Source organism: Prionailurus viverrinus, chromosome D1, assembly GCF_022837055.1.
Source record: "Prionailurus viverrinus isolate Anna chromosome D1, UM_Priviv_1.0, whole genome shotgun sequence".
Lineage (NCBI taxonomy): Eukaryota > Metazoa > Chordata > Mammalia > Carnivora > Felidae > Prionailurus > Prionailurus viverrinus.
Window position 1 is genome coordinate 71,311,622 of NC_062570.1, and position 13,035 is coordinate 71,324,656.

General features: G+C 49.2%; 1 protein-coding gene across 2 annotated transcripts; it reads left to right on the forward strand.

Moving 5' to 3' along the window:
* The first annotated feature begins 9,936 nt into the window (after window positions 1-9,936).
* Window positions 9,937-12,662, forward strand: LOC125146797 (calcitonin receptor-stimulating peptide 1-like). Of its 2 annotated transcripts, none has more exons than XM_047823646.1 (3): window positions 9,937-10,022; window positions 10,339-10,476; window positions 12,497-12,662. In XM_047823646.1, exons 1-3 carry the CDS (start codon window positions 9,937-9,939, stop codon window positions 12,660-12,662), a joined length of 390 nt encoding a protein of 129 aa, XP_047679602.1. The 2 variants fall into 2 exon arrangements, with proteins under 2 accessions (XP_047679602.1, XP_047679601.1); XM_047823645.1 differs by lacking the exon at window positions 12,497-12,662 and adding an exon at window positions 11,393-11,591.
* The last annotated feature ends 373 nt before the right edge of the window (window positions 12,663-13,035 follow it).

A 13,035-nucleotide genomic window follows, 5' to 3' on the forward strand; every position in this document is an offset into this window, starting at 1 on the left:
TGTCTCTCCCATGCCAGGCAATGTGCCAGGTGTTTAAGGTAAATGGTCATTAATCCTGCTGGACAGTGAGCCTGCAACATGGCCAGGCATGCATCTGACAGGTTTCCGGAAAGCAGATTCCTTCTACTGTGGCTTTGGCAGTGGTTTTATTTTGAGAATTAAAGATACAGTGACTTCCTCTTAAGAAGGCAGAGTATGTACTGATTTCCTTTAATTTAACATATTGAGCTGATGCAGTTAGATAAGCTTTAGCAACACCACCACCACCACCACCACCAACAACAACAACAACAAAACAGCAATAGCCACGACTTTTAAGTATCTGCTCTGTGCCAAGCAACGTGCCTGGTCTTTAACACTTATCTTTATCTTTATCTTTACTCCTGCTAGGTAGTTATTACATATTCCCATTTTATGTGGTGAGAAACACTGGTTCCAGGGGAGTATCATCTGCTCAAGGACAACAGGGAGTGACAGAGCCAAGACTCAACCCCAGTTGCAATAAGATTCCAAAGCCATGCTCTTACCAACCCCAGACAACTCTGGTTAGAAAGGAAATTCACTTAACTGCACCTTATGGTTCCTGAACAGTGCCCTAAAGGAGTCACCTCTGCAAGGAGCTTTCTGGTACAGTGGAAAGGTTCCTATTTGTATCCCTCTTCTCCATGGAACAGTGTTTTCAGCCAGGGAGAGGAGAGCCATTCTGTATCGTGTGAGTCTGAGCCAAGGGAGAATTTTAACGAGCGAAGAAGAACCCGGCCAGAATAATTTCTTGACGTCACCAGCTGAGTCCATCCACCTCTCAGAGTGACCTGGTCCTCCTCCACCACACTCAGTTCTTTCCCTGGCAGCTGAGGACACCCTAAACGTGGTCTCTGGAACCTGGAAGGAACCTCCCCTGGTGCCCAGAGCAAAGAAGGTGCCTGAGGGTTGGGAGAGCAGCCCTTGGTGCAAGTTGACTCCACTCTGCAGCAAAGTCAGCTGGGTTTTCTTATTTTCACACTGTGAGAGTCCAGGAAGATCGCATGAACACTACATCCCATTCCTTCATTCTGCCATAAATGTCTCTCTCATTCCCTGTGTATTCTAAAATCCACTGATGTCATCCCTTAGGCTCTTCTGGCTGTTGGAAGGCTAGAACTGATTAGAGCTGGGTATTTCCCTTCCCCCTGGTCAGTTAGGAATGATGATATTTCAGCACATTAGTCTCTGGTTAACTGGTTTCTCCTGAGGGCAGGCCTTCTGAAGAAGCAGCTCTGGTATATTAAAAAAGTGGTTGGTTCCTTTCCCCTCTCTCTCTAGGAACAACACTAGGTGATTTTTCTGTTATTCATTTTGAGAACTGGTACAGCTCCAGGAGGTAAATCCCACCAGTGGATTTTTCTCTCACATGTACTGTTGAGAACCTGGTCAAGTTCCTAGGGGTAAAATGCACATTTGTGGGAGTTTCCTATGAATGAGTGTCTGTCCCTGGAGTTTTTAACTCTCAGAGTTGCCCACACTGAGCCTCCAGCAGCTTGCCAGTGACCTACCCCAGCACTAGCTCCAAGCACTGAGATTTGCCCTTGTTGAACGTTTGCTCTGGTAAGACATTACTCCCTGCATTCATCTGCCTCTCCAATCTTGAGGGCAAAGGTTTGCTATGTGTTCACCTCTCTTAAGCATCCTGCAGGGGTTGTTCTTTTCCCCTCAGTCTCTTCAGCTTTTCACTTATTGTTAGGACAGAGTGGCAACTTCCATGCTCCCTCCTTGGGAGAACCCAGTGCCATCCATTTTCTGTGGAGATTCTCCAGGAAATTTGACAGCTCTTACTTTTCCCCAGGTTAAAGGGAATGAATTTGTGGTGTTGTTGCTACTGCTCCTGCCGTTGTTGTTGTGGTTTTGGTGTCATTGCTGAGTCTGTATCATACCCAAGCTGTGTAGAATTAAAGGAGCAACCCCTTCGGTGTAATCCTTTTAAATGCATGAAAACTCACATAAGAATTTTCAACCAGGTACAAGACTCTGGCACACCCTGATAAATCCTCTTTTAAAACACTTTAAATAAAAAAGTGCAGGAATCTGATTCAGAAGAATGGAAATAAATGGTACAGGTAGAGTTTATCAGCTTGCTGTAAAATTGTTTTTCCAAACTAGATTGTTTCTAATGTACCCTGATTTCCAGGTATAAAGCTATGAAATAAGATCATGATATCAAAGGTCAAATGGACAAATGGCTATTTTATTTTATTTTATTTTAAACCAACTGTATTATTTTTTAAATTCTAGTATAATTAACATACAGTTTACATATTACATATTAGTTTCAGGGATATACATATACATATCTCTATCTATCTATCTATCTATCTATCTATCTATCTATCTATCTATCGTGATTCAACAACTCTATTCATTACTCATCACAGTAAGAACCTATTCACTCATCTCTCCACCCACCTCCCCTCTGGCAAGCACGAGTTTGTTCTCTATATTTTAGAGTCTATGTTTTGGTTTGTCCCTTTTTCTTTGTTTGCTTTGATTCTTAAATTACACACATGAGTGAAAGTGTATGGTATTTATCTTTCTCTGAAGGATTTTTTTCCATTTAGCATTATACCATCTAGATCCATTCATGTTGTAAATGGCAAGATTTCATTCTTTTTTATGGCTGAGTCATATTCCACTGTATCTATATACCACATCTTCTTTTTTTTAAAACTCTTTTTTAACGTTTATTTATTTTTGAGAGACCGAGAAAGAAAAAACATGAGCGGGGAGGGGAAGAGAGAGAGGGAGACACAAAATTTGAGGCAGGCTCCAGGCTCTGAGCTGTCAGCACACAGCCCAATGCAGGGCTCGAACCCATGAGCTGCGAGATCATGACCTGAGCCAAAGTCGGACGCTCAACCAACTGAGCCACCCAGGTGCCCCTATACCACATCTTCTTTATCCATTCATCTATCAGTGGACACTGGGTTGCCTCTATATTTGGCTATTGTAATAATGCTGCAATAAACAGGGGTGAACTTGTCCTTTCAAATTAATGCTTCGCATTCCTTGGATAAATACTGAGTAGGGGAATTACTTGATCATAAGGTAATTATATTTTTGGATGTTTTGAAGACCCTCCATACTGTTTTCCACAGTGACATTTTGCATTCCCAACAACAGTGCATGAGGGTTCCTTTTTTGCGACAATATCACTAACAAATCTCTTGTTTCTTGGGTTTGTGATTTTAGCCATAATGACAGGTGTGAGGTGGTATCTCAGTGTGGTTTTGATTTGTATTTCACTGGCGATTAGTGATGTTGGGCATCTTTTCATGTGTCTGTTTGCCATGTGTATGTCTTCTTTGAAGACCTCTCTTTCATGTCTTTTGCTCATTTTTTAATTGCATTCTTTGCTTTTTGGTGGTGAGCTGTATAAGTTCTTTCTATATTTTGGATACTAATCCTTTAATGGTTGTATCATCTGCAAATATCTTCTCCCATTTACTAGGTTGTCGTAGTTTTGTGGATTGTTTCCTTCACTGTGCAGAGCTTTTTCCTTTGATGTAGTCCTAATAGTTTGTTTTTGTTTTGGTTTCCCTTGCCTGAGGAGTCATATCTAGAAAACTGTTTCTATGGTTGATGTCAGAGAAACTACTACCTGTGCTCCCTTGAAGAATTTTTATGCTTTCAGGTCTCACATGTAGGTCTTTATTCCATTTTGAGTTTATTTTTGTGTATGGTGTAAGAAAGTGCTCCAGGATCATTCTTCTGCATGCAGCTGTCCAGTTTTCCCAAAACCTTTTGTTGAAGAGACAATTTTTGCCCATTGCATATACTTGCCTCCTTTGTCATAGGTTAATTAACCCTATAATCGTGGGCTTATTTCTGGGCTCTCTACTCTGTTAAATTCATCTATTTGCAGACAGACTGACCTTTAAAGTAAAACTTGAAATGTCTGGAAGCCACTCTAGCACCTTCTGGGTACAGACCCTGATTCTTGTCACACACTACCAGCCTGTGGTTTGTAACCACGAAAGATTTCTGAGTGAGGAATGAACGTTAGCTTTGAGGGCTCAGGGCACACATGGCAGCCAGAGGGAAAGTCCTGAGCCTGCAAAGTGAGGTAGCCATGAAGTTGGCCACTACAGTAGTCATCTCTTAGCCATTCGTCACCACTGCACTGGAGGAAGTTATGGCTGGTTCTCTCATCAGCAAAACACAGTCCACGGACGTACATATTTACAAATGATTTCATAGGGTTCTTATTTAGAAACTTCAAGACTTGGAGTGGAAATCATTTCTGTCTAAGTATGTGGCACCTGAGAGAAGTCCCCTATGACTGCCTCAAGTGGCAGAGTCCAATCCTCCTGCCATCCAGTATCTGCTTGCCGCCTTCACCAGTTTGGCCCTGCACCTCCAGGTGGAAAGCTCAACCTCAACTGCTGAGCCAAGGTCCTAGACTGAGTCAGCAGTGGTTGTCTGTGTAGCCTCTGGCATGCACTCACTGAGCCTGGGATCCACCATCCTGAGCCCTGTCCCTTGCTCTGCTCACCAATCTTTACTCTGTGCCTAAGCACACTTGCATCCTATTGACCATTCCCGGGTTCCCCTGCAGCCTTGCCAGCATAACCTGCACAGAGTTCTCCAGCCCCAAGCTTTTATTCCCTCACGGCAGTGTCGCGCCAAGAGTTAAAAAGGAGGCACTCTGAATTAAAGACATCTTGGAAGCAGGGTGTCCCTGAGCACAAAGGCCACCAACCTGGGAGAGGAAGAGATGGGCACAAGGCAGACGTGTCCTAAAACACTGAGGCTTTTGGGGACCGAGGGTGGGGGTGCACTGTGGTTCTGGTCACTCACGGCACACTCGGGCGGTTTCTGCCTGGCTGGGGTCTCTGCCTGCAAGCACAGCCCCGTGATGCAGGCCCACCAACCACGCTCACAGCCCGCCTTATGGGCGGGGTATTTGCAGCCCGCGGCTGCCGACGCACCTGCAGCGGTGCTGGGAGAGTGTGTAGAGCCTGAGAATCACACACTCTGCTCTTAGACTGGGAGATTCTGGCAACAATGCACAGCTTCTTTCTAGGCACTCTACCTGCTGAGGGCAGCAAGTCTGAACCTCCGACCTTCCCGGCAAGCTTGGAGTAGAATGATCAGGTGGAGGGGTCCTAAAGCCCTCCAGGTGGGTTGGGTCCTGGAGAGGGTTGAGGTGCTGCATAACTGTGTTTCGGGAGTGCGCTTAAAATTGAGAGTTAGTGCAGGTATGATGAGAGCAGATCGTTGTCAGGCTGTGTGTGCAGGCGGTCCCACGAGAAGCCCAGAGAAGTTTCAAGGATTGCCTGTCTCAGTTTAAGCCATCTGCACACAGAAAGGTCTGAACGTGTTCCTTGCTTTCACTTGATAATCAGGCATGTAGCTCAGTAGAAAATGGTTTTGGATTTATTTTCTCTCTTTAAATTATTCCATGCAAGGAGAATGAGAGGATAGTCAGCGGGACTGAGGTTATCCCTGACTCGCTGAAAATTCCCAGCTCAGCTAACAAGGCAGGACAGGACGAAAGTTAGTGGGGATTCCGGCCCCATCCAAAATTGGTGACACACAGGACCCAGAAATACCAACTGACTGTCCTCAGTCTGTCGTCCACGAGGGCATCGGTTGGATCGCTTGGGGCACAGCCCGTAGACTACCTACAATGCGGGTACTAGGGGTGCCATGGTCCTTCTTGAGAGGGGTGTGTAGGGGGTCTTACTGTGTCCTGTGTCGGAGGTGCCCCTATGGTGAAGGCATCCGCTACGCTCATGGACAAGGTCTTGTCAGGGATCTGAGTGAGGTACCTGTGAGGCACCTGTAGTCTTAGTTGTACTGGCAGATACCTTCCACCATGGCGGTGATGGCTGTAGGGGTCCCCTGATTGTGTGAAGGGGGCTGGAACTGGCTCAGAAGATGATCAGGAAGTTGTTGGCTGTTGATCTTCTAAACTTCTTGGAGAATGCACTTCCGTGGTTTGTTCACCCAGGCTTCCAGGCAGCAGTGTTCAGGGCTTTGTGGGAGATGATCTTGTGGGACCTGGTGCTGGGCTCAGTGTCCAGCCAAGAGCCTGTGTACTCAGGAACTGACAGCAGGGAGGAGACATTGCTACCATTCCCCCAGCTGAGGTCGTGGCTATGAGGCCAAAGACAGGGACTAGAGTCCCGATGCAGACGGAGCCCACACGTGGGTCCTTTCACACCAAGTTACGAAATAAGATTACAAAATCAATCAAGAGCAAAACAGTCAAATTGCTATTTTAAAATCAGTATTTTCCTTGGTGATTTATTTTTTAAAGTTCTTTATTTTGAGAGATGGGGGGGGGGTGGAGAGGGAGAGAGAGAACGGGGGAGGGGCAGAGAGAGATACAATGTGAGATAATCCCTAGCAGTCTCGGCAGTGTCAGCACACAGCCCGATGCAGGGCTCCAACCCAGGAACCGTGAGATCCTGACCTGAGCCGAAACCAAGAGTCCCTGCAAGTAACCAACTGAGCCACTCAGGTGCCCCTTCCTTAGCGATTTATATATTAGCCTTAAGTTGGGAGAGGATTTAGGGATAGCTGGACATAAGCTAGCAATCTGTACACACGAAGGTCTAAATTTCCTTGAATTTACTTGGTAAATCAGGGGTGGACTCAGAGAACAGTTTTGTAGCTCCGAACTTACTCCTTCACGTTGGGGGCAGCACCAGGAGTTAAGAGCGAGGAATGCTGAATAGAGCATCTTGGAAGTTAGGTGTCCCCAACACAGAGGCACAAAATTGGAAGGGAAAGAGACGTGGCAAAAGGCAGGTGTGTTCTATGAAACGCAAAGGCTTCTGGGGACTGAGGATAGGGATGCACCGTTGCCCGGGTACGTTGCCCGGATCACATAGGACGTACCCAGGCAGGATTTCTGCTCTGCCTGGGAAAACCACCTAACTGGGGTCTCTGCCTGCCCGTCACAGCCTGTGATGCAGTCCCCACCCACTGTGGCTGGAATACCAGACTTGCCGCCACGGTTATGCTTGCCGCGCTGGGAAAGTGTGTAGAGGCTGAGGCTTGGACGCGCTGCTCGCTCACACCCGGAGATCCTCGGAACAGTGAGAAGCCGCTTTCTCGGCACTCTGTGTGCGGAGGGCAGCAAGTCAGGACCTTGGACCTCCGGGCAGGAGAGGAGTGAAAGATCAGGTGGAGAGGTCCTAAAACCCTCCAGTTGGGATAGGTCCCGGAGAGGATCTGGTGCTGAGTAATTGCATGTTAGAGAGCACGCTTAAAATTGGGAGTTAGTGCGGTGGCACAGGGCGGCTCAGTCTGTTGAGCATCCGACTCTTGCTCAGGTCACGATCTCCTGATTTGTGAGTTCGAGCACTGCATCGGGCTCAATGCTGTCAGCCTGTTAGCACATAGCCCGCCTCCAACCCTCTGTCCCCATCTCTTTGTCCCGCCTCGAATCCTCTTTCCCCATCTCTCTGTCCCTTCCCTGCTTGTGCTCTCCCCAAAATAAATATTTTTTTTTGAAAAATGAGAGTGAGTGCATTTGATGAGAGCAGATCAGCATCATGCCATGTGTGCACGCGATCCTATGGGGGAGAGACTCGGAGGCAGGCTGGGCTGCGATTCAGAGAGAACCCACAGGGTGACCCGTGTGTCAGACCCCTGTGCCTGCCTGAGCTCTGGGGAGTGGGCACATGATTTGGAGACAGAAGTGAGTTTGTGTGTGTGAAAGCTTTGGATGTGAGTGTAGTGTCCGCAGGGACTCTTCAGTACCTGCAAGCATTCTCTGCTCTCTAGAGGACGACTGAACTGCGGGGGATGTGGGCGCAGGGCTGGGACTGCACGCCCTTGGGACAACTTGGCAAACAGCAGCCGGAAGCAAGGGGCAGCTGAGCAAATGGCTCCAGCAGGCTGAGGACCTGGGGTGATGGATAGCGGATAGGAAGAGGGAAGGGCTGGAGGTTTGTTTGGTGGCTTGGGAAGCATTGGTGCCTTACACACTTATGCTGAGGCACAGCGGGGCTCTCCACTCCTACGCACATGACAGACCACTCAGCAGGAGTCCAGGAAGCCACAAAGGGTGGGAAGAAGGAAAACCGATCGCGATTTCACAGAATCCCCCATTTGGGCCTGAGTGTTCTTCTAAATCTCTACCTTGTTATGGGACAGGTACATGGTTACTAAGGACCCCACACTGTCAAAATGGGACTATGGTCCCCATTTCAAAGGTGAGTACATTGAGGTGCTAAGAAGTTACCTGCCCTTGATTCTACAGCATGGAATTGGCACAGCTGGAATTGAGTTCTGACAAAGTTCTTGCTATCACTTCTATCTCTGACTTCCCGGGAGCTCTGCCCCTCAGAGTAATTCCAGCCCAGAATCAACACTGATGCACGTTATCAACCCTCCAAGCCTCCACTGGACGGGGGTTGGGGGTGGGGAGGTCTTGGGTCAGACTTGAGGAGCCAGGATTCCCTGCTTCCTGGATCTTGCCCCGTAAGAACGCAAGCTAGGGACGGAGTGGGGCACATGTTCAAAACCTGTGCAGCGGAACTGCACCGGTGAAATTTACCATGACATCAAACTGCCCTCAACTTCCTGCTCACTTTATAAGGATGTTCCTTCTTGGTCCCATCCCTCTCCCTCCCTCCACTTGCATCAATGACCTCAATGCAAATACAAGTGGGATGGTCCCGCTGAATGTTCTAGGTTCTAGACGGAAATGGGTGACACAATCCATCTGGGGTACGTGATCTTTTCCCTCATTGGTTGCTCAGAGCTCTTGGACCCCCCCCCCCCCCCCCCCCCAGACCCAGAGCGGCGGGAATAAGAGCAGCTGCTGGTGCTGGGAGGCAGCCGAGCCACTGCTCTGCTCAAGTGTCCCTGACACTTCCACAGCGCCATCGCCCGACGCCAACGCTACCGCAGCTGCCACCGCCTGGGCTCCAAGCCACCTGCTGCCTGCTGCCAGGTGAGCCCCGAGATTCCTGCCTTCGCTGTATGATTCTTTCTCTCCCTCTTCTTCTCTCCCTCTTCTGCATTAGTTGTTCTTGTATCCGCTCTTCCTTCCTATCTTTGAGTCTCTGGGCACTTCTGTCTGGGTCTCTTCGTCACAAAATCTGTTACTCCGCTATTCAAACCCCAGGTACACTGAGCTGTCTCAGTTCGGAGACTTCCCGCTCTAATCTTTCCATCAGTCTCGCTGTCTCTTGCTACACTTGCGCTCAGGACGCTGGAGCTCCGCAGGCACTGTGCACAACAGTAGGACACAAGGGTGCTCACGGGATCATGTCTTGTGCCTAGTGGTCCCTGGGAAATCGGTTCGGAACCTGGACCAGCGCCAGTGGGTGGCAAATAGGTGCAATGACTAGGGGCCGGCAGCCCGGGAAGGAAAGCCCCAGTAGTGAGTCCTGGGAGCTTTTTTCCTGGTTTCCAGGAGACTCTGCTAAACTTGGTTCTTGCAGGGGATTCTCTACTAGAGTGCAGAGCAGGTGAGCAGTAGTATTTGTTTCTTCAGTTTCCCTAAGATTCCAATGGGACAGATACTCCCTTTTTAGCTAACTCCCCCCCTGCCGCCCCCCACCATGGCCAGATATGATCAAAAGCCTTACACAGGGAGTACAGCTCTGGGTAGGAAACAGGAGATTGTCCCGGGATTGTCTTCAATGGAGACCTGGCCAGCAGGTAATGTAGTGTGTGAGGTGGTGGGGAGGGGGCTATGGACTGAGTCCTCTTTCCCCAGTTGTCCTGCTAGGATATCTTGCTTCAGTCTCACTGGATCTTCCCACAGTCCACTTCCCCAGTGAGGAAACAGTGGGGAAAGGAATGGCATTACCAGCCTGAAGCCACCATGCCAGGGAGTTACAGGTAGAAAGAAGCAGGACCAGAGTCCAGGTTCTTGGGCTCATAGAACTTCAAACTGGTGCAGAAAATGACATTATTTTTCCCTTGCAGAGAAACGCCATGGGCTTCTGGAAGTTCTCTCCTCTCCTGATTCTTGGCATCTTGGCCCTGTACCAGGTGGGCATGCTCCAGGCAGCACCATTCAGGTAAGCCAGCCCTGCCTGGAGGTCACTCCTCTCCCACTCCTTCTGGGATCAGACAATTCCATTCTCAAAATTGTGGTGTGCTGAAAGTTTACCAACTGGTGAGCCGGGCAAAGGGGAGTGTATATTTTCTGATATAAGGTGTGTAGCACATAATTGAAAAACAGCACTGATATACAATATTCTTTATTATAAATTTCAGATAACTCATTGATCTCACAGAATGCTTCTGGTGCTTTTACTAGGAAGCCTGGCTGCTTATCTTGGGAGAGACAGGCAGTGACCCAGAGCTTCTATTGTGTTTTCTTCCCCTCCCCAGGTCTGCTCTGGAGAGTCCTCAGGACGCTGCTATGCTCAATGAGGAGGAACTGCGCCTCCTCCTGGCTGCAATGGTGAAGGACTTTGTGCAGAGGAAGGCCAGTGAACTGCAGCAGGAGCAGGAGACCGAGGGCTCCAGGTGAGGATCCCCACTCCACTTGGCTCAGGGCATCCCCTCCCTCCTATCCTGCCAAGGAAGGCATATCCTAAGAGGTAAGACAGAACACGGCTGGACAGGAGGTCAGCACACTGCCATGGCTCTCCTCGGCCTGGGGCCCAGCTATTCTCATGCACCACTGAAAACAGAGGTCCCACAAAGAGACTATGGTTAGACCATATGTAAAAAGATCCATTTCTGAAAGCAACTGGGGAAGGTATGAAATCCCTCCCTCCGGAAACTGGTCTGAAAGCACTGAGGAGACTTCCCAGCATTGGAGGAGTTAGGACTGGTAAGTGTGAGGCCAGCAGATGGACCCCACACATCCCAGGAGATTTTAGAAATTGGTTTCTCTTTGTAAACCTGCACTTGACATTCTCTCACATCCACATGGAGCCTTCATTGCACATTTGCAAGGTGAGGCAAAGGCCTTGCAGAGGGTGGGGTCAGGTAGAGCAGTACCTGAGGTAGGTCTGGGGGCTTGAGATGTGTAGGATCTGTGGAGACGTGCATGTTGTCATGGGGCCAGACGCCCTTCCCCAGCCCCACCTCCCCGCGTCCCCTGAGCCTGGAGCTCACGCCAGCCCCTGGCCCGGCCCGGCACTGCCTGGCATGTGCTGCACCTGCATCTACCCTAAGGACCTCTCTGCAGAGCAAGAAGGACTGAGCGGCATGCGGAAGGCTAGGAAAGGGCACCCCTTCCCCGCTGCAACCCTGCCCCACGCTGCCCTGGCTCAGCAAACCTCGGAGTTCTCCTAATGGAGGATGTGTGAGCGGCCCTCCTGCCTGCCCCTCCTGCCCCCACTTAGAGTGCCCCCTCCCTGGTCTAACCTTCTGGGCGATCGCCACAGGGGCAGACCTGGTGCATGGTACCACCTGGCATGTCTTTTCCCTGCAGCCTGGACAGCTTCCGAGCTAAGCGGTGCAGTAATCTGAGCACCTGTGTGCTGGGCACATACACACAGGACCTCAACAAGTTTCACACGTTCCCTCAGACTGCAATTGGGGTCGGAGCACCCGGCAAGAAAAGGGTCATGGCCAGCAGCTTGGAGAGAGACCACGGCCCTCACGATGGCATGACCCAGGATACCTATTAAACCCCTCCCTCTCTTTTCTAATGTCCTTTCTTCCTTCCTTCCTATATCGTGATACGTGTGGTCCTCTCGGGTTGCTGGCATCGGTGGCTTTCTTTATGGCAGTGGATGTCTGGCACCTCAGATGGGAGGAGAGCAAGAGGAACAGGCCAGAAGAGAATCACGCAGGAAGAGATGGGGGGCAGCCCTGTGCTTCCCCTGAGGAATCACAGCACGGCTTCTCAGTCCTGCTTGTGAATGTGTTTGCCGATGGGGAATAAAAGTATATTTCTCAAAAGACCTGAGCGGTGGTGGTTATTGCTCTGGCCCACACCACAGGCTTCCCAGATTCAGGGACCTGTGCTTAGAAGTAGCCTCAGCCCTGTGGTAGCTGGGTGCAGGGTGGAGTAGCTAGTCCTTGGACCAACCTCAAGTAGGAAGAACAGGAGCAGTAAAGAACAGTAAGCACCTCGGGGACCCAACGCTGTAAAATTGCCTTTTCTTCCAGGTAAGTCGGGGAATTTTTGTATTTCTAACAAGGGATATTTGATGCCTTTGAGTGGGATGTGACTTCCAGACAATCCTCGTGTTAGGATCAGTTTGGGGCCATAATTCTCTGTGTCTCATAAGCCTTTCGTGATTTGTAGTTTATTTATACAGGAAAGACAGGCTGTTACAGCTCTGTGTTCCATGGCCACTCACCCGGAGCCACCTTGGGTTTTCTGACACCCCTGGGAATGTCTGTGGGAGTGATCATGGCATTTTCCCCAAGAGCCTGTGTATTTCTGCAGTGATAATTGTGATTGAGGAAAGACACAAGGTTAACTGGTGCCTCTCAGAGCAGTAATTTTACGATGATGGTTCTATGTGGCAGGTATCTGTTCCAGTCTCTAACAGGTCTTCTCTTCTTTTTCCACCTTGCTAATCAGAGTCACTGTCCAGAAGAGAACCTGCAACTCTGCCACTTGTGTGGCCCACTGGCTGGGAGGACTGCTGAGCAAAGCCGGAAGCGTGGCAAACACCAACTTGCTGCCTACCTCTATGGGCTTCAAAGTCTACAACAGGCGCCGCAGGGACCTTGGACTTAAGCAGTAAACAACTCCAGGAAGGTGACTGCCCTTGTACTGTCCGATGGGAGGCTGGAAAACTGGGTATTGCAGGGATGCAGTCCACACTTTAACCCTCCCTAAGCCATGTAGTAGAAAAATCCACAGGGCAATGTGCCCAACCAGTGTCTGGAAAGAGAAGAGGGAGTTCCAGTAGCTAAAACTCCTAAAATTTAGGTTCATTTTCCTCCATTTTCCCAGTATCTCCCTGTGATACTGGGATAATCTGCTAGAAAATACAAATCTATTTAAATGTCTGTCCCATGAAGTTATAATTATGAATATTCTATCGTTTGAGTTTGAAAGGTAGGGACATACTTTTGGTATATTTACATATGAATTCAGAACATACATTTGGAGTC

Bases quoted from the DNA above. Each gene is read 5' to 3' on its own strand.
- LOC125146797 (XM_047823645.1), top strand. From the start codon at position 9,937: ATGGGCTTCTGGAAGTTCTCTCCTCTCCTGATTCTTGGCATCTTGGCC. The intron at 10,023-10,338 runs GTAAGCCAGCCC...TCCCCTCCCCAG, and splicing joins CTCCAGGCAGCACCATTCAG to GTCTGCTCTGGAGAGTCCTC. The intron at 10,477-11,392 runs GTGAGGATCCCC...TTTTCCCTGCAG, and splicing joins CAGGAGACCGAGGGCTCCAG to CCTGGACAGCTTCCGAGCTA.